Raw genomic sequence first — 21,804 nt, forward strand, 5'->3', positions numbered from 1 at the left:
AGGAATCTTTCCACGGTATAGACAGCATCAATTGAATAGAGACCTCATGACTGATTGGGGTGGGTTAATGCTGGCCAAGGACTGCCTGAATCCAGTAATTTTACACTGTAAAAGTTTAGCAAAGGATGGTACCAAGGGTGTTAATTTGGAACGTGGTAGCAGAAATTTTCAAAGAAATGAGGTCAACTTTTTTTTCCTCCAATTTAGAACTCAGATTTCAAATGATTTTGTCTCTCATCTCATCTCCCTTAAGACTGAGACTATTTGAAAGGCCTGATTCATCACTGTCTAAAGTGAGAGTTGCAGCAGGAACTTTACCATTAGTTGATAGGGCCTAAGGGACTCACATGGTAATGTGAGAGAATGGCTGTGCATATTCTCCATCAGATGGTATGTCAGTGTCACTGCAAAAGTCTGTGAAGTGAAACAGCAAAATAAATCCATGATTTCAGATTCCCTGAGGCTTGAAGGAGCAGCCTCTGGCCTCTGCCTGGGTTACGGGAAAGCTGATTTTAGACACTAGTAGTATCAGTGGGATCTGAGCAGGGCACAGAAGGAACAAGGGTGAGTTGATGATGTTCACGAGATGTTTAAGCTTGTTGATATTGGTACAGCCTCCAGGGAGGGCACGAAAGAGGCTGCATCTTAGGATCCAGGAACCTGCTCTTTTAGCTGCTTCAGCGTTCTCTAGGACTGTTGTTTCCCAAATAGTATTTGGCAGAATACTGGTGTCCTTCCAGATGTCAGTATGTTAATAGGTGTTTGGGAGAGTACAGGTAGTGACAGGCCAAGGAAGAGTTCTAGGGTCAAAATAAATTTGAAGAGTCACATGCAAATTATCCTATTAATGACTCTGAGAAGTCCTGCAGTAAAAACAGTGATTCAACTTAGTTTAAGGATATCTTTAAAACTCACTGTCTAAATGCCTCTTGTTCTGAAGTGCCCCTATTCATACTTGCAGGGTATGATTGCCCTGACATAGTTTGGAAATGCTGCCCCTGAATACTTGTAGCGTATAAAAAGTCCTCAGGTGGTTTCAATATGTAACCAGGCTTGAGAACCACAGACCAGGGAATCTTGAAAGGGAGAAGCAGATTCACTTAGAGAAGGTATGAATATGAAGAAGCAGCCTTAGAGACAATATGGTTCCAATTTTCTAGTTTTTCACACAGGGGAAATTAAGGTTAAAGGATTGGACTAATCCTTTAACTGGTAGAGGAAGATGTGGCATTGAAACCCAGTCGACTTTTCAACAACAACTCGCCTCTTTCCATTTCACTGGCAGGCATAAGCATAGGGGTTGGGGGTTATCAGGCAGCCCACAAAGGATGAAGGAAGCCAGAGATGAGAAAAAAATGGGTGTGTGAGGTGTGTGGTATACCTGCCCTCCGGAGGTGAGGGCAGGTCATGGCAGGGCTCTGTGTGCTAACGAGAAATAATCTTGTCAGCTGTAGCGTGAGGCTTGTCCAGATGGGAATGGGTGGAGGCTGGAACAGGATCAAGAAAGCACAATCAGTATTAGGCCCAAGATGCCTGCGTCAGAAGTTGTCTGTCCCAGTCGTGTTTTTATTAAACTGTCAGTAAATCCTTTTGGTGATTTTAGGCTTGGGTTGTCTGGCCCTACAAATTGAATGTTATTCTTAACGGTGTGAAGAACATTATTTTAATGCTTTATTTTTATTTCCATTTAAGGTATATCAAGTTTTTGATTAATTTTTGTCCTTTGCAATTTGTCATTGGAGATGTCCAGTGGGCTTATTTGTTGAACTATCCTTGAAATTCAATTAAATGAATTAAACGTGATCTGTTACATAATTCTTTAAAAGCTGTTCGTAAGATACCTACAAGGCCACTGAAAACAAGACAGGGAGAACAGAATTTTGTTTATATAGGAAAAAATTTGAATGCATGGACATGAGCCTCTCCCAAAATACTGAAAAAAATTGCTGTTATTTGAACAGAAATACAGTGATTTGATTTGACCTAAATAGTGTGGTGTTTTAACTAGCTGGATTGCAGAAAAATTGCAGCTTTAAAAGCAGGATTTTTTTTCTTTTTAATTGTGGTTAAAAGCACTTAATATAAAACTTATTATCTTAATTATTTTTAAGTGTACAGTTTAATAGTGTTACATATACTCACATAATTATGCAACTAACTTCCAGAACTTTATTTTTTTAAATAGAGATGCTGTCTCACCACGTTGCCTAGGCTAGCTCAGACTCTAGGGCTCAAGTGATCCTCCTGCCTCGGCCCTTCCAAAGTGTTGGGATTACAGGTGTGAGTCACTGTGCCCTGCCCAGAACTTTTTCATTTTGCAAAATATGCTAAGATCTTTTCCCTTGGAGTTTCTCATATACCATTAACCTCTCAATAAAATGCGCATATTTCTAGGATTTTATTTAAGAAACTGATTTAAATGTCCTTTGTTATGTAATATTAGATACATATAAAATATTGCATATAACATACATGTAAGTAATGAAATAGGATAATACAAACCCCCATGACACAACCACTCATTACAGTTCCATAGGTCTGTGGGCTCCTTCTGCATCTAACACTCTTCCCCTAGGAAGACTTAGCTTTTTAGTTTGATTTGGAAAATACACAAATTATAATATGTACTAGGCACTGTACCATATTTTGGGATTAGTTTCTGTGACTAGTTTCTCCTCGCCATGGAGGAGTTCATGGTACAGATTCTCCTCGATGTATGATGGGACTATGTCCAGATTAAACCCATTGTAAGTTGAACATGTCATAAGTTGAACATGCATTTAATACAGCTAACCTAGTGAACATCATGGCTTAGCCTAGCCAACCTTAAATGTGCTCACAGAACAGTGACATCAGTCTAAACTTGGGCAAAATAGATAACACAAAGCTATTTTATAATGAAGTATTGACTATCTCATGTAATGTATTGAATACTATACTGAAAGTGAAAAACAGAATGGTTGTATGGGTACTTGAAGTATGCTTTCTATTGAATGCACATGGCTTTCATACCATTACAAAGTCGAAAAATTCTAAGTTGAACCACCATAAGTTGGGGACTGTCTGTACAGTGAGAGATATATACATAAATACTTGTGATAGAATGAGCAAATGCTCTAATAGAGGTATGAGAAAAACACCATGGAAACCAAGTGAGATAGCAGCTGATCCTCCCCAGGTGAGGAAAAGGTGCGCAGGATGCTACTGAAATGGACTGAACAGCAAGCTGGACTTTGAAGGAAGAATTGCATAGAGAAAATAAAGAAGGTGAAACTATTTCAGCAAGAGGATATAATATGAGCAAAAAAGATCATGATAAGGAAGTACCTGGTATGTTTAAGGAGCCCCAAAGAGTAGAGTGTGCCCACAGTTGGTCCTCCATCCACTTGGCTGCTAATGAACTTTGAGATACACTGAGCAGCAGCTTTGAGCCAGGCACTGTATTATGCTCTGGGGACCTACAGCCTTGGCTTCCAACAGCTTCAGCTTAACAGAGGAAGACAGACAAGCAAACAGGCAATTTTCACAGCATGATCAGTGCTATGAAAGAAGCAGGCACAGGTGCTAAGGGAGACCCTGCACAGGAGGTGAAGGTAAGAGGTGAGGCTGGAAAAGTGAGGCCAGGATGGAAAAGCCCTACTCATGCCATCTCAAGGGATGGAAACTCTGTTTTATAGCCGCTGAACACTCAAGAGAATTCTAGGCAGGGTAGTGAGTAGGCTCATCACCTGGCTGCCTTTTTTAAAAATGAAAAGTCTCTTTAATGAAGGTGAGAAAGACTAAAAGAGCAGTTAGGAAATTGCTGAAATAATTCAGGTGGGAGATGTAGAGTAAGACAATGGTATTCATTCATTTATTCCACAAATATTTCTTAAGCAACTACTGAGTGACAGGCACCGTGACTATGCTGGAGTAGAAGGTGCGGACGGATGTGAGATAAGATGAGGTGTGGGAAAGGATGTGCTATAGGCAGCTCCAAAGTGAGATAAGACAAGGAGGGACAGAAGAAGACTTCAGCAGTTGCTCTGCAGTCCATAGTTTGGGCAGCCTGGAGGACAATGGCATACCCACTGATGAAGAGCAGGTTTGGGGGTAACGTGAAGAGTTTAGCAGGGAGTATGTTGAGGGTGAGATGCCTTCATTTGAGATGTCCATTGATCCCTTTAATGTGGGCTGGTCCTCTGGAGCCACGGCCAGTGATGAGTAAACACATTAAGTAGTTGAAGTTGTGGGAGTTGGTGACATTGACCAGGAACAAGGTGTTAGAGAAGAGGGCGGAAGGCAACCCTGGAGAACAATTGGCAAGCCAGAGGAAAGAGAGCCCATGAGGGAGACAGGGAGAAACTGCACAGAGACATAGGAGAAGAGCCAGCAGGCACCAGTGGAGGAGACAGTTTAAAGGAGAGAGAGGTCGACAGTGCCTACTGCTGAAAGAGGTAAAGAAGAATGAGAAGTGAATGGAGACCAGTGGCTGGGAAATTCAGTTTTGCAAGCGAAGGATTGGAGAAATAATGGCAATGACGCTCAGGGTGCAGTGGGAGGAAGAGGGAAGGAGAGGAATTGTGGACAGTGGATGCTCTGCAAAGGAGTGTGTGGGTGAAAGGAAGGGAAGTAGAAGAGTAGCATGAAGGAGACATAAGGCATGAGATTAACATGGGTTGGATCCATGTTCCCACGTAAATCTCATGTCGAGTTGTAATCCTCAATGTTGGAGGAGGGGCCTAGTGGGAGGTGATTGGCTGATTGCAGCCGTCAGTCATCACCTGATCCATCAAGTGATTGGATCATGGCGGCGGGTTTCTCATGAATGGCTTAGCATCATCCCTTTGGTGCTGTTCTTGTGATAGTGAGTTTTCCTGAGATCTGGTTGTTGAAAAGTGTGTAGCACCTCCCATCTCGTTCTTCTCTTCCTCCTGCTCCCACCATGTGAGACGCCTTGCTCCACCTTTGCCGTCAGCCATGACTGGAAACTTCCTGAGGCCTCCCCAGAGGCAGAAGCCACTATGCTTCCTGTACAGCCTGCAGAACTGTGAGCCAATTGAACCTTTTTTCTTTATAAATTACCCAGTCTCAGGTGTATGTCTTTGTAGCAGTGTGAGGACAGACTAACACAGACACATTTTTTAAAGGATGAAGGTGGCTGGCATATGTTTGTAGGCAGAGGGAGGAAGCCAGTGGAAAGGAAAGGAGGAAAATGCTGAGTGAGAAAGGATGAAACGAAGAACATCTGTGGCAAGGGAGGGAGACGGATGCTGGAGGAGGATGCACATATGAGGGTGCTGGAGTGCAAGGATTTCTCACAGCACAGCTTCTGTTTTCTCACGGAGATAGAACAGCAGGGTGTCTACTGAATATGAGATGGCGAGAGGTAGTACAGGGAACTTCAGGGAAACGGTTGCAGTTTGGGAGGAGTTCTTATCCATAAAGGTAAGTTAGCAGTTTGCTAAAGTATGAGTGCTGAAGCCCTCATAAATGTGCAGTGGCCCCATCAGCAAGCTGGGCTGCTCTCTTCTGAGGTGACTGATATCTTGGGAGCGGGAGAGGAGAACACACACCACCGGGAAGGTGTAGGTATAGGGACAGAGGGGAGATCGGGAATTGGGGTGTTTATCAGAGTGTCAACATGGGGTCATGAAACTGAGAGCCCCAACAGGGATTTCTTCTATAATCCAGATTTCTCATTTGGGGCAGCCAATCCCCACTGCTAATCGGAATCTCCAGTGTCTTGCTACCTGCTGAAATTTAGGCAGGATACGATGGCCTTTCTCTGTGTACATAAAGCTACCCCCTAGCTGGGCTGCAGGCTCCCATCAGGGCATTGGCTCTTGGCTGGGGTGAGGGTAGACTCTCAGGGTTACCTGCATTTTCTACAACTTTTTAGTGCCCTAATGTCACTGATTCATTGATGACTTTTCCCCCTACACATTCAAGCCATTCATAACATTTACTCGTCTAATACATTGCAACTTTTTTTTAAAAAAAGATCCTTTTCTGTTTTAGATTTCCTAGTCTTCCTCTTTTTAAAGTTCAATTTTGAGATTTCAATAATATTGGACCAAACTTATGAGTAGCTGGAGTGGGCATGGTGTGACTTGAAGGGTTCTGGAAATGTCCCTTGTGGAACTGAGGCAGGACTTTATTATTATTATTATTTGTGAAAATATTAACCCCTTGAATTACCTATTTGAAAATGTGAATAAGCCCAGTGTGCATAGTCCAATACCTCCCTCCCCTTCAAGGTGGATGTTTTGTGCCAATGAATAAGTATAGGAATCTTAAAAGCCAGAGGTCCGCCTGGCGATACTGAGGAACAAGCTGGGAAACACTAAAGGTTTGCTTCAGGATGTGGTCAGTTTTCTCTCTCCCCATCAGTCATTACTGGTAGATTACATCTGGCAGGCTGGCAACAAGTTAATTCAGGTTCCATTTGGCTGGAAGTTAAGAGCCCAAATGGGGGAATGGGGTCCTTAGGGAAAGGCCAAGTGCAGTGGGCAGGCATCATCTGTCACCCTCACCCATCAGGTTTCTTCTTCCAGACAGGACCAGCAGGAAGCAGGAGGATGCTGAGCAGAGGCAGGCCTGATAGCAACCCCTGTGCCTGGTCTGCTCATCCTGACCAGTACATCTAAAACTGCTCTTTGTAGTTAGACTGGGCCTGCCCTCCTATCCAGCCATGCTGCAGGACTTCATCTCCCATCACTTCACATACCCAGCCACCATGGGTTAATGTGTGGCTCAGCGGGGGTGGGGGCCTTGCAGGTTGTTAAATATTTTGAGTATCACTCCTAAAGAAAAGATTGCAGCAGGAAGGAGAAGGCACACAGCAGACATGTACCCCACATTTTTTAGGTCTTTTCTGCTTTCTGGCTTTTCCTCCAGCATTGAGACGCAGCTTTGCTAGTAGGTTGAGGGGCATTCCCCACCCTTGGGGTAGATGCAGGAAGAGTGACAGAGGAAGGCTTGAGGACCATTGTTTACAAGCATGCCCTCTATTAACCTGGGGGCTGTGGTGAGGGGTTCTGTAACTCAGGGGAGAGAAACTTCCCTGCGTCCTCTGAATGAAACTCTGATGGGAGGCCCATGTTCACCTTCATTCCTGAGTATACTGTTTAGGAAACACATGACCTTAATCTGCCCTGCTCCAGAGCATCACCCCTCGTCAAGGAAGCAAGTGATCAGCAAGTAGTTTGAGGGGGCAGACCAAGCACTGGAGCCCAAGCCAGCTTTCAGAAAGAGGAAGAGGAGGCAGCTTAAATAGACATCATAAACAGGAAAATGAATCCCTAAGATCAACCCTCATAAAGAAATCCTTCAAGACTTACAAAGTCAGACCACATTAAGACATTTTGGTTGCCTTCCAAAGCAACAGGGACTTAACCAGATAAATTCATTGAAAAATATTTTGAATATTGCAAAACTCCATTTGGCCTTGGGTGACATTTCTTCTAATAACAAAAGGTTTATTTTGAGAAACATTTCCCAAGAATATAAACTGAATGCCATCCAGTATCATAATAGATTCCTATTACCGTAAAATACTTTTAAATAATAATAATATACAGCAGTTACTATGTGTTAGGTGCTTTCTAAGCACATATATATACACTCCTTTATAGTCTTCACCATCTAACTATGAAGTGGGAGCTCTTATTGTCCTCATTATACCAATGAGGAAACTGAGAGAGAAGTGAAGAAACTTGCCCAAGGTCACACAGCCAGTATTTGGTGGAGCACTGCTTGGCTGTTCTAATGTTCCTAGCTGTCCTCACCCAGAGGTAACTGTTTGTAAATAATCAAAGGGTCTATAATAGTGTTCACTGCCTGCTACTACTAGGCCTGCTGATTCTTCTTTAAGAACACACTGTAAGGTTTTTCTTTTCTTTTTCTGGACTTGAAAATGTGCTTGTTTTTGAATCTCCATAGAAAGCACTTGGGCTGACTCATGAGGATTTTTTACCCTCAAAATAAAATGGTTATGCAGCCTTAAGTGTTTAAAACAACATTTAACTCTTGGAGCTGCTCTGGTAAGAATCTGTTTAAAATCTTGGTGAAATCCAGCCCAGCCTGCAGGGTCCTAATGAATCCAAGACTTGTGCCTGTCCTGGGTCTCTCCTTCCATACTTGTCTGCTGCAAGTCAACCCTTTCCAGAAGTCTCTGCCACATGGTCCACATCCTGGTTGAGCTTCTCATCTCATTCATTTGCCACCTCTTTAACATGTCATCCGAAGCCATTTCCCCTTTCTTTTCAAGTCCAGTGCTCTGCCTCTCTGTGGTCTTGGTTCAGTTGAGCTGTACACACAGATGTGAACTCCCTCACACTGTGTGCCAAATGCTGAAGTTTCAGAGGGAAAATGAAGATGAGTCCCTGTCCTGGAGAGGCTCACTTTCTATTGTACCCTGCCAGCCCTTCCATGGAAGAACTAAAATACAGGAAATGAAGATGCCATGGCAGTGGAGCAGTGGCCACTTCACACTCATGGGCTTCACAGCACACACTGATTTGCAGAAAGGCAGGGCACAGGCTAGAAATAGACACGTCACAGGGAATTTTTTTTTTCTTTATTTGGCTATTACTTTGTTTGGACTTTTCCCAGTCTAAGGGCCAGGGAACAGAAATTGACAGCCAGACATTTACCATTTGGGATTATCGTCAGGGTGGATTATTCCAGGCCCTAAGCTATTTTGGGGAGACATTGTTATGTGGTGACTCCATATGACACTGATGGGGAGGAGGCAGGTTTTTATTGATCTTGTAGCTAAAGTGCTTAGCTCAGTGCTGGACACACAGTAGGTGTGTCCTACAAAAGTTGCCAAAATCAATGAAATAAAGGTAAGTGCCATTCTTTATTGTTGAAAATAAAGAGGTCAGGCCAGAGACACTTTCTCAGATAGGTAGACTAGTTACTAAGACCAGGGTGGCCTTAGAAGAGTATAGGTTGGGCAACTCAACAAATGTGTGTGTGTGTATGTGTGTGTACCGTACACAGAGGCATATATGTTCATTACATGTCGAATAACACTCACCATCTGTGGTGTCCTGTGGATCTTCCCTAAGCACCAGAACTAAAGCGGCCACCCCAGTTGCCCCACCCAAGGGGTATGGCCATTGGCAATCTCACACCCTAACTCATACTGACTGCTGATGACTCATGGTTCCATTGATCAATGTCAGTTCAATATCAATTTTGTATAAATTGTATAAAAAATGTAAGATTTGTCTCCCATCTTTAGGTTTTTAAAAATCCCTTTCTCTCTACTCATGGTCTGTGAACTTTATGTCACCCATCACCTTGCATGGCCTGAGGTTTGGGGCACTTACCACGGTGCAGCAGAGGGGCCAGAACCACCAGAGGAGAGCCAAGGCTAGGAGCAGGAACAGGATCAGCAGGGCGATGGCCAGGATGGAGCCGTCAGACTGCGGGGCCAAGAGAGAGGCGGTCAGCAGCGGGACCGGACCATGTGTGATCTTCCCTCCCCAAACACCCATCACTGATAAGCAGATTTAAGGCTCAGAGAGCAGCACAGTTTGCCAAGCAAATGGCTGAAACTCTGCCCATCATTCTGGGGCTCATGGCCCTGCAACACACTCTGTTTAGCCAATTTTCAAGGGAAATGAATTTATCTTTTCAGAGAGGCCCTGTTCTTCCCTTTGAGGAACATTCTGAAGGACCAACTGTATAAGAGACAGAGCAGGCATGAACATGGACTTCCACTGCTCATCTGGCCCCGGAACACCATCCCCTGCCTGGTAACAGCCTCCTCACTGGGTCTGATGTCCCAGTCTCTGCCTGGGCTGACTCAGGACCGTTGTACTCTGAATTCAGCCTGCTCCCCTGAACCCATTCACACAGGTGCATGTAACAGATTCATAAAGCTGTGGATGAAAAGTCTAGAGCCTGCTGATGGGATGCCTTGTAGGGTCTGTGAATCCAGGTGGTGGGGGCAGAGCAACTGCTGCTGAACCTGGGAGGCAAGGGGCTACAGTCAGATCAAGTGGCTACGTGGGAATGAGGGAGGGAGGAAAGCACCAAGACCAGTTTTACCCACTTCAAAATGTGGCGAGGCCAGTCCTAGACACAATTTCTGTGGACTGAGATGGCTAACTTTTAGAAAACACAGGCCCCACTTGGTATCAACATTCTGAGTTGCTGGTTCAAGGAAGCCGCTTGGGAACACGTGTCTAAGTCCCCTCCACCTGCCTCCCTACAGCTACTGGGAGTGCAAATCAGCAAAACTTTCTAGGAGAGAGGGGGCAAATTGTGATAGGTATCAAAAGCTTCCTTCTGCATAGAACTGGCTATTCCACTTTTAGTCTAAGAATATAATCAGATATGTTTGTACAGATAATAATGAAAACATAAATGGTTAATAATTAGGGAAAGTTAAATAATGCATTACAGAATTACCATGCAATTGATTACTATGTAGACATTATATTGTCAAATAATTTGATTTATTCATTTTTTTTGTGACAGGGTCTCACTCTGTCACTTGGGTTGGAGTGTAGTGGTGTGATCATAGCTCACTGCAGCCTTGAACTCCTGGGCTCAAGGGATCCACCCATCTCAGCCTCCTGAGTAGCTGAGACTGCAGGCGCATGTGACCACGCCTGGCTAATTATATTTTTTTTGTTTTTTGTAGAGATGGAATCTCACTTTGTTGTCCAGGCTTGTCTTGAACTCCTGGGCTCATGTGATTCTTCTGTCTTGGCCTCCCACTGTGCTGGGACTATAGCTGTGAGCCATTGTGCCTGGCCATATTGCCAAATAATATTTAAATGATATTTAAATAAGATGACAAAACACTCCTGGTATAATGAGTAGATTTATGTATGTGTATGTCAAGAGTGAGAGAGACATAAAGACTGTATGATATTTACTAAATTTTTAAATTTATATTTACTAAATTATTAATAGCAATTTTACTGGTAGTTGTTTTATGGTAATTTTCCTTTTAAAATCTATTTTCTTTCTTTCATAGTGAGAAAATAAGCTACTGAAGTTTTCTTTAAAAAAATCTGTATTTGGGGGCTTCCCACTTTGGTGTTAGAGCTCACTGGGCCCAGGGATTCTTATCCAGGGGCAGGGGATCTATGGGGTACCCAGGTGGGCTCAATGGATGGACACTGTGACCCTCCTGAAATGACACCTGTGATGTTTAGTGCAAATGTCTTCAGGGGAGACTGTTCACAGCACTATCAGATTCTCAAAGCTGCTCCCTCTCCTACAGTACAGGGAAGGGAGGCTGGGTGGTCTGCCCAGGGTAACACAGCAGGTGAATAGCAGAGCTGGGATGTGGCTCACTCCCACTCTGAGTGCTCAGCAGGGGCTTCTGGAAGCTGTTTAAAGGCAGCTCTTACTTGCTGAAACTCCCTGGAATGTCTTTGACCAAAAAGCCAGGGAACTACACACCTCTGGTCCCTAGCCAGGGCTTGGGAATGCCAGACTGCCCCCAGGGGAGCTGCAGCCTCACAAGTGCAGGTGCAGGGCTGGGCAGCCCAGGGGTAGTTGGGGGAGGGAAGAGAGCGCAGGGGCCAGACGATGGACATGCCATGGCAGACGGGAAGCTCTGGGCTGCAACATTGATACATGGGTGATGGCAGAGAGCAATGGCTCAGTAGTGACAGAATGAAATTACATGTGTTTTCCAAACTTAGGGCTGGCCAAGGACAACCCTCTTTAATCTCTCAGTCTCTACAGCCCACATTCATAACAGGAAGATAATAAACCTCACTTGCCTCACTGCATTGACGTGTGGATAAAATGATGTAAGCTATCTTATCAAACACCGAGCTGGAACTCGCTCTCCCTCTAGTTCTCCAGGGTAAAAAACATGGTGAGCATTTCAGATCATAAATCTATGTGCATTTGGAATAATAAGTGGTTCTGGTCAGTGAGAGGCTTACAAAACAGCAGTACTTCAATAAAGTCTACAGACTACGTTTATTCACATTATACACAAATTCCCCTCTCCCTGGTTTTATTTTTTCACTTTAGGTAGATGAGCTGTAGCAGAAGGGCTGATATATTTTGGGGGAATTTTTTCACTTCCTTCTAGAGGAAGGTTTTCCATGAAGTAGCGAGAGTGAAGGACTTAGTGCAGAATGGGAGAGAGGGGGCTTCCACACTGGGAGATTTCCTGGCTCTGGATAAAGTGATAGCTGGCTTTTCTCCAGCCAAGCTTGGTGCCTAATGAGGAATAAACCATCCCCCTAATGAGGCCCAGTTCCCTCTGGCTGTGGTGGAGGAGGACAGCCGGGGGGCTCAGGAAGGGGAGAGGTGCAGGAAAGGGGGTCCTTCCTGGCGGGTGGAAATGCACAGGGGCAGACACTTCTTGAGGAACTTTATCCTCCTCTGAAGACTGCTCTGGGATAAAGCCCCCGAATGCACTGTCTGTTTTTTTGAGATCTTCCAGAAACCACTGGATATCCACTTCAAAAGAATGAAGGGCATGACTTTTTGATAAACTTAGAGCTAAAGCTGATGTTTTAGAAGGAGATAACGTATACATGCAACCTCAGAGGTTCATTCATTTATTCATTCAGCAAACGTTTATTGAGGGTCTATTATTTCCCCATTGAACAGAACCAGGAAATACAGGATTGATTGGCTAGTCAAGATGCTTGTGTTCTGCTGGCTGATGGGGCTTGGGCATTCATATAAACAATTAACCACATGCAGTGGTCTACGTGTTACTCAACAGCTGTACATCCTGCACCTTTTTTGTCAGGTAGTGAACAAAATAGGCAGTCTTTATTCTTAAAGAGCTTACATTTTGGTGGAATAAGAATAATGATAATGATGATAATAACATTGTTAGCGCAGTGAACATTCACTGAGCGTTTACTATGTGCCAAGCAGTGTTCTATGTACCAACATGCTTTCCTTATGCTAACTCATTTAATTCTCATTAACAATCTTGTGAATTCAATAATATTCTCTTTCTCATCTCACTAAAAATACCAAGGCAAGGAGAGATGGAGAAACTTGCTGATGGCCACATGGAGAAGCCAGAATTTAAACGTGGGCAGTTTGGTTCCATAGCTCCCAGCAGACCAGCAGGCTATTGTTCTTAGCAAGTAGCCAAGGGCTGAAGAGCTGAGTGTCTGGGAACTAGCACTTCACTGAGGAGGTGACACTCTGCAGAGCAGGGCCAAGGAGATGTCAGCATTCCTGCACAAAAAGGCAAGCACAAATCCCTGGGGTAGGGCAGGGGCAGTGGAGGTCCACATGCTGGGAGCACAGCATGAGTGCGAGTGGAAAGGAGGTGGGGTCCCTGCTGTGGGAGGGCACACAAACCAGGCTGAGGAGTATGGCTTCTATCCTGAGCCCAGGGGAAGGAACCCTTAGTGGCTTTAACCAAGTGACACTGGGGCATCGTGATCAGATTTGCTTCTTGGAAAGCAAATGCTGTTGACACTGGAGAGTATGGACTGGAGGAGGGAAAGATTCAGAATAGAAGGCCCAGGTGGAGGACAGCTGCAATTCTGCCCAATTCTTCTGGGCAGTGTCATTTCCCGAGGTCCCTCTTGAAACGCCTGCATTTTTACGGTTGTGTACAGTGCTAACTTAACAACAGCTAACCACTGTGCTCAGTGCTATCTATGCATTCTCTCATTTAATTCAGTGAGCCTCGGTAAAACAGCCTTGTAGGAACTGTTACCCCGTTTTGCAGGTAAGGAAAACTGAGAATCAGTGAAGATATGTAACTCACTCAAGACCTCCACATACCACCCATAGACATATTTATTTTTATATGTTCACAATGTTAATGTTACAAAACTGGGATTTGAATCCATGTGGTCTAATTTTAGAACCTTGACCCCCCCACACGCATACTTAACCATTACACTATAACTTCAGATTTATAACAATTTAGTTAAGGAATATCTATACTTTAAAGACTAAGCGGATGCAACAGAAGTTGAGATCATGTTTGCAGTTGCTCCTTCCACTCTGACAGAAGAAGTTCACTTACATGGCCCAGTGTGGATGTGCACATAGCATGGGTGAACGTGGACTCCAGAGGAAAGTCAGAGAGGGAGGGGGACCATGGCAGAGGCTGTCTTCCCTTTAGATTCTTGGCTTGGAGTCTTAATCAACTACCTTGTGAAGAGGGATTGACAGCTAATATGAGAAAGGCTCTAGTTACCTGTTGAATATATATCAATATTAGAATAGAAATAGATGCACATCTGCATTGTTTAGTAAATAGTGTTTGCTTCATTCACAAAATAGTTCGGTTATGCTAAACCAGTCCTTTTCCACCTTTACCACGTTCCAAGATGAAGACACTCAGGTGCTAAGGAGCAGGCTCTGCCAGTGGCTGGGAGGCATGTAGAGTGCAGCAGAGCTCACATAGCATAGCCTGACCCCCACAGAGCCTGGCTCTGCTCTGCACTGTTTTGCTTTTGGGCGGACTGCCTCGACTCCTTGGGCCCTGGCCCCCATGCTGCCCTCTTGTGCCCCTGGTTCACTGTCTGTTGGCATACTCCATGCTAACTGCCACCTGCTCCCAAGATCTTCTTCCCGGATTGGACCCCAGGAGGGTCGGGACTGCTGCCCACAGCCTAACTCAGGACTGGTGTGTGAGCTTGGCCTCTGTCCTCCCTCTTCACCAGGGGAAAGGGTGGTCAGGACAGGTGAGACCTTAGGACCACATAGACACCACTCTGGAACTAAGTGGGACCATCTGGGCCAGAGGTCCCCCTTGTGGAATTGTGCCTGCCCAGGCCTCACCTCAGATGAGAGCTGGCAGAACGCAAGGTAGCTTCTGAGAACGGGTGCTCCCTGACCCACAAGTTCAGATCCATTCTCCATGATCCATCTGAGAGTCCACATTGGGTAGGGGGAATCTGGAGTGGGGACCTGTATGGACCTGACTTTATGACACAGATGAGAGCGGAAGCTGACTTGTTCAGCCCAGCAGACTCTCAGTGTTTGCTGCCCTTGGCAGTGCCACCTGCCCTTACCAGGTAGCCCCTGCATGTAGTTCACAAACCTTTGAAAAAGATTCCAGAGGGGGAGAAACAGCAAACAGCCACACATGGAGTCTTACCAATGTTATTTTCTCAACAGCCTAAGTATGAACTCAAGTCCAATTCTTATTTTATTTAAAAAAATGGAAATAAAGTTTAAAAAATCAACATGGCCTTTAATTTTAACAATTTTAACAGCAAGTAGTGGGGGGAGTTCTCAGATGAGCAACTGGAGCTGGAAGCACTTTTGTGGTCAAGCAGGCAGCCCATGGGGTTGCATCTTCCTGTTGGGGGATCATCCATTTTCTTCAATGAATAGTTTTAAGCCTTGTCAAATGCTCGCACAGAGGCCCGCTGTTAAGGAGGCGGACAGGCAATATTAAATATGAAGGCAGGACAAGCTCAGCCCCGCTCCTTCCTTCGGGCATGTGTCATTAGGGATGACATTCTCTGAAGGCTGCCTGGCTTGAATGGCCAAATCCCTGCATCGTGGCTTTCTTTAATTCCCTCTGCTCCCAACTCACAAAATGAGGACCTCTCTTTTAAGACAAGAAGGCCTTGTTCTCAAAGGTATACATTTGGAACTTCAATAATGAAAGCATCTCTTGCTTGGCAGGTGGAATGCAGGCAATTTTGGATTTTTAATGCATGGCATGGGGCAGGAGTGAAATATCTTGCCAGGGCTTGTTTGCTGTATAATGGGAGAGAACCAGGCCTCTGGATGATACAGTATCAAACACTGCTGCTCCTTTCTGTTTTCTTTTGTGGGAGAGGGAGGAGGATAGAATGGAGAGGAATTAGTGGGAGCCTGGGGGAAGTTCAAAATAAAGAAACTGAAATCCTCCACCTCATAGTTGGGTCTGCACCAGGATTCTGCCTGATGCCCACAGCATGGAGTGATTATGTAGCCAATAAAGTGCCTCCAGTAAGGTCTTGAAAACTGTGTTGGTTAAGGAGGGAATGTTTCCTGCCTCTCCTGATGTTTCTTTCCATGTTGGGGCACTCAGTGTGCGTAACTCCAGGCCTGTCTCTGCCCTCCACTCATTCAGTAAATAAGGAAAGTGTAAACCGAGCATGTTTGGCTCCTGTCTCCCGGTTTTCGGGAGTGTGCTGTCTGGAGGGAGCAGGCGGTATTCTCTGCTATTCCATGCAAGCAGCTGTTGTGGGGCCTGATGCAATTTTGTGGAGGCTCTTTAAGAAAAAGAACATAAAAATGCAAATGCAAAATTATAAGGGCTGCTCCCCTGGCCTTAGAAGGGCCTAGCAGGGACCCATGCAAGTGAGGGTCCCTCAAGTTTAAGCGAATCAGCCCCCCGTAACTCTGCCTCTGGCTGTGCATCTTCCCTGGACAGGCCCCCTGCCTGCAATCAGACTGGTAAATCTATTTAATTCTGGGCTTCAGTTTCCAGCCTGTTTGCTGCCACACTCAGTCAAAATCTCCAACTCACAGTAATAAAGGCAATGCTGAGGTTTTCATGTATCATTTTTTGGCCTCATTTTTCAGTTTATTTACAATCAAGGCAGGAAAGAGGCATGCTTTAATGCCCCCACGACAGTGACCCCAATATCTCTGTTTTAACTAACCCCAGGATAGGTCCCAGTAACTACAACAATTACATTTCTACAACAACGGTATGGTCAATTTCTGAAGGAAGAGGTTATCAGAAGCCTCTCTGGTGGCTGGTGGGTTTGCTGTAGTTCTACAGTCTTTGCTAGGTTGTGCAGATTCTGAGTAGCAACACTGAATCACTGAAGCCATTGAAGATACTTGGACGCTTTCACACGGTTAGACTATCTTGTAAACATTTAACATGAAAGAATGAATTGGTAGGTTGATTCTGCCACAATGAAGAGATGTTAGCCGATCTCTGCCAGAAATACGACAGGAAAATAGCTGAGGATCCATTAGAGCTTGTTGAGAGCCGGCAAAGGTCTTTCTCTGGATTCTCCCCTCCACGGGGCACCTGGGGATGCAGCTGATGATGTGAGGCTCCCCAGAGGCCCGCCGTCCACTCCCTCGCCCCCTTTCTCTGGTACAGAGTGAGGGTGCCTATGAAGCACTTTGGAGTGCCTTCAAGGGAAAGAGACCCTTTAGCGGGGGCAGCTCTGTTCCACTAACCTGGTGACTTCAGTAGCAATCTGCTTGTTTTAATTACAAAGACTCAATCCGGGTGAGAGAGAAACAGCAGAGATCAAGGAACTATGTCCACTTCACTCTGCTCCAAGGGGAGACCCTGAGGGCAGAGGGAGAGGCGCATCAGCGACTGGGCAGAGGGAGGCTGGAGGCCTCTGCACACCTGCCGCTGTCCCACTGTGAGCACCAGGAAGGGGTTCACAGGACTGGCGCCTTGGAGGCATCACATTCCAGGGCTCTGAGTGGAATTTAGAACCATCCCAAGCAGCTGGTCTGAGCTGTTTCCTGCCCAGACAAAACTGGCAAAGCATGGGCAATTTTCATTTTGAAAGATGAAATTTAAGCCATTTTATTACTGCTGAAGCAGTTCTAGATGGGCAAGCCTAGAGATCTAAATTCTCTCTCTCCCAGAGTTTATATATTGTTATTTCTGGTAGGCACCTTAGGGATGATCTAACTCATCCACCCACTCTGCCCTGCATGTTTTTGAAATTCTATTCCTCTGGCATCTGTGACTCTCCTGATCTCCCTCTTATCTCTGACCATTCCTTTCCACTTTCCTCACGGGCTTCTTCTTATACTCAACCCTTTAAATGTCAGCATGCCCTAGGAAGTCATCTTTTTCCTCCTCTTTAAAAATTGTGGAGATATATGCACCATTTTGTTATTTTTAAATGTACAATTCAGTGGCATTAAGTACATTTATGATATTGTGAGACTGATGGATCCATTCTTGTCCATGGCCGGTTTTCTTTCTAAAACTCTCAATGGGTTGTCTCATTTCCTCCCATAGTTGAAACTCTCCTCTAGATATGGATGACTTAAATCTTCATCTCTAGCCTAGATCTCTCCCCATGCTTCACGGTCATATTCAGGACCATTCAATTGTCCGGTAGGTCCTATTGATACGTCAAACTCAACTGTTCACACTGAACTCACTGTTTTCCTCTTCAAAGCTGTGTGATTCCCTCCTCTGATCTGATGGCACTACTTATCAGCCCAAGTTGGAAACTTGGAATTCAACCTCAGGTGCCTTTTCCTCCCTCTCTTCCTTCCCCAATATGACACCTGCCATCAGTATATCCTGATTCTCTGATCTAAATACTTCTCAGATCTGCCCCTGTCTACTTCATCTCTAATACCATTGATCAGACTTAGGATCTCATTCTTTCTTTCCTGGACTATTGCAATGATCTCTTTATTGGTTTCTCCACCACCAGTATTACTGTCAGGAATTCCATCTTCTACACTGCAGTTGGAACCATTTATGGCTCTAAACCCTAAAATGATATTCTGATAGATTTGCCTGCCCATGAACTTTTTAATAGCTCTTCATTGCCCACAGAGTTCTTAACATTTGAGAATTTTGTGGAAGTGATACATCCCTTTCCTAATGAAAGTACACATTCACGTTTATGCACAGGCTCACACATTTTTTATTACCATTTCAGGGGGTCCATGAAATCCCTGGAATCTATTTGTGTACTGCTAGGTACAAGGCTTTGAGTCTTTAGCCCATACAAGCCCTCTCTTATGTCTCCAGCACTTCCCCCTCCCTCCTCCCTCCTCACACTTTGTGCTTTGACAGAACTAAATGGCATTAGCTCCACATACATACCTCACTCTTCTGTCATGGTCTTCTCCCTGAGACACTCTTTCTAACTATCATTGCTTGGCTAGCTGTTTTTCATTTTTCAAGTCTTGGCTCAGGTACCACCTGATCTATTCATACCTAACATATTTATTTAACATCTACCATGTGCTAGGCCCTCTCCAAGTGCTGGAGAACAAGAGCATAAAATGGACATGGTTTTGCCAATCATGGACCTTGTCACTGAGTGGGAAAGAGAGACCAGTAAATACCCCCACTGAACTCTGCATTTGTGCTCTTTATCCTAATCATAGCTCTATCTTATCTACTTTATTTTGTAGAAATTATATTATTATGTTCTTGTCTCTGCCACTGAACTAGAAGCCCCTAGAAGACACATATCAGCTTTACTCATATTTGTACCTGTGAGACATAGTACAGTGTTTCAAACACAAATTGCCACTAAATGCCATTCAAGTGTTTATTAGAATGAGGGGAATGAGGATTTAGCAGGCTGATGCCACCTATAGTTAGTGGGTAGCAGGAATGGCGCTGGAGCCTATGTTTCCCATGGCTGCTCAGTTCCCCTCCATGGTCTCATTCCTGTTAATGGCTGCATCAACCTCATGGCAAAGAGCTTGGGCTTTGGAGGCAGGAAAAGATGATCCAAATCCTAAACTTCTACTTACTAATATGTGGGCTTTGAGTAAGTTGCACAACCTCTTTAAGCCTTCCTTTTCTTTTTATGATGTCAAGTTATTTATACTGTTAGTAGTTAAAGACATACACTAAAACTACTCCGAGAATGGGACAAATATGTGGACTTGTAAAATTATTTTTAAGACTGACGACATGGGGGACTTCGCTGGTTCTCACAACCTAGCATCTATTTGGGGGTATCAATGGGGCCTGGAGGCAGTGGGAGAAAACAAACTTCATGGGGCAGATGCTGCTGGGACCAGGCAAAAAGCCTTCATGCCCTAAGGTCCTCACTGTCATACACCAGTCCATTGCAAAGTATCACTCATTCATGACAGAAGGATGACGACATGAAAGTTAATGTACACAGTTAACCCATTTTAACACATTCATTCTTCAGCATTTTTTTCAATACAGTTCATCTTAAATTATATTAAGACATAAAACAGACCTGCTTTTGCACATCCATTACTGATATGTCTCCCAGGGTCAGGCAGAAGGAAACAGAATGACTGTCCACAATTGCTAATTGTTGAGACCCGAGACAGACTCACCCACGAGTGCTCCTGCACACCAGGTACTGCTTGTTGACTTGCGCACACTGGACTCAAAGACTTTTGAAAACTGCTCTTGCCCCTGAAACCTAAAACTCCACTGCCTGTCCTTCAGAATCATTGCAAGTCTTTCCAATGATGGACAGATGAATGTAAGATTTCCTTTTCTTTACATATGTGAAATTGAGATAATTCCTGCTTCCCGGATTGGTTCTGTGATGACATGAGACGAGGTGTGCAGAGATCCTGGCCCAGCCTTCAAAAAATGGCACTTCCCTTTCCATCCTCCCTTTCCTTCTACATCCAAGCCAAGTTCCTGGTGATGTGCCCATGCTTGGCCAACGTAAATGAAGTTGATTTCTGTGAACAACCCTGTACTAACTGTGACTAGAGCTATGGTGTTAGTGGGTGGTCCCAGATTACACATTTGAGAAATTCAAGCCCTTAAGATTGCCATCCATGTGTCAAGAAAAGGGAAACCCAAGTGGATTTTCCAATGGTAAATTTAATATCCTTGATCAAAGTTAATCAACCATAAATGAGGGTAACATAATGAAACATTATGATTCATTCTGGCCACCTGAGAGGTAATTTGGGCTAGAGATGGCAATTAAATTGATAAGACACTGAAGATAGTAGAGTCCTTAACCCAGAGTGGGGCAGTATAGAAAAAGTATTAGGTACCTAAACCTTTGTGGAACTCTTTCTAAAAAGCACGGCTATAAAGCAATGAGGCTGTTCATGTAGTGAACATAACTGAACTCCCACATCCAAATGAATCTAATTATCTCCAAACTAGTGGCTTTGGAGATTGGAGACTACCTCCAGTGATACAGCCATTGCCCAAAGCATTTCTGAAACACCTCCCTTGGGACTCTTTCTAAAGTCAGTTTATAGGCCCCCAAAAGAAAATCTTATAATATCTTAGTCATGCTTTGCTTTTCATGAAAGCATTCATGAAAGTTCTGAGCTTGATAATCCATCATTCACCAGAACTGGTTCCTACAGCTTTTGGGGTTTTAGAAATCAAATGATGACGATATTCCCCTAATCCCCTACTGAGGATGTTCAAATATTGTGGCTTTAAAGTTATGACCATTTCAAAGCAAGAGTGCAGAATATATTTGGAATAGTGACAGCGTTGTTGGAGAAAGCATATGGTTTTCCAGAGCAAATCCTTTGAAGGAGCAGAAATTATATGGATGTATAAATCCTAGTTTGCTATAAATCTTATTACTTTATGCCTTATATGAATAATACCAGAAGGACTGAGATAAGCCATCATTAATATGCAATTAAGGGGAAGATTGATGCCATACTCCCACAAACTCAAGCTTTGAGGCTCTTATCACAGAAGGTGATAAGTACTCTTGCAGTACTCTCGTCACCCTGACCCAGTCATGACATTTCATGTTACTTACGATGGTGAAGGTGATTAAAGTAAATCTTGGATTCATTCAGCACTTTCCTTTCTCTCCATAACATGCATGGAGCTTGTTAATCAAAACCAGTTTTCAGAGAATAATCCAGACAAGATGTAGCTTGTTAGTACTTGGAGTACTTTAGTTCTTGGAAGTGGGGTGTTGAAATAGGATTAAAGAGAAGGTACTTAGTAATGCTCAAATATTATGACACTGGAAGAGAAAGGCTGGTGTCTCATTTTCATTTTTTTGTTTTATTAAACATAGTGATTCGTTTACTTACCATTAATGTAGCCATTTATTTAGTGTATATGCTCAATTGGTCTGACTGATCATCCCTCATGTATTAGTTGGCATCACTGTTACCTATTATTGGTAAGTAAACATCACCTACAATATACCGTGGGCTGTTGCTTTAGATTATGAA

General features: G+C 44.1%; 1 protein-coding gene across 5 annotated transcripts in view; it reads right to left on the reverse strand.

Annotated features, from left to right (window-relative positions):
* Positions 1-21,804, reverse strand: part of ANTXR1 (ANTXR cell adhesion molecule 1) — a 237,480-nt gene that overhangs the window by 88,653 nt on the left and 127,023 nt on the right. For 2 of the 5 annotated variants that reach the window (XM_024242099.3, XM_054548115.2), the window contains one exon: positions 9,321-9,416. In XM_024242099.3, the coding sequence (XP_024097867.2) occupies positions 9,321-9,416 (96 nt within the window). Of the gene's footprint in view, positions 1-9,320; positions 9,417-15,091; positions 17,213-21,804 lie in introns of those variants that run through there. The other 3 variants (XM_054548119.2, XM_054548117.2, XM_054548118.2) reach the window with 3 other exon arrangements.

This window comes from Pongo abelii, chromosome 12 (assembly GCF_028885655.2).
Source record: "Pongo abelii isolate AG06213 chromosome 12, NHGRI_mPonAbe1-v2.0_pri, whole genome shotgun sequence".
Classification (NCBI taxonomy): Eukaryota; Metazoa; Chordata; class Mammalia; order Primates; family Hominidae; genus Pongo; species Pongo abelii.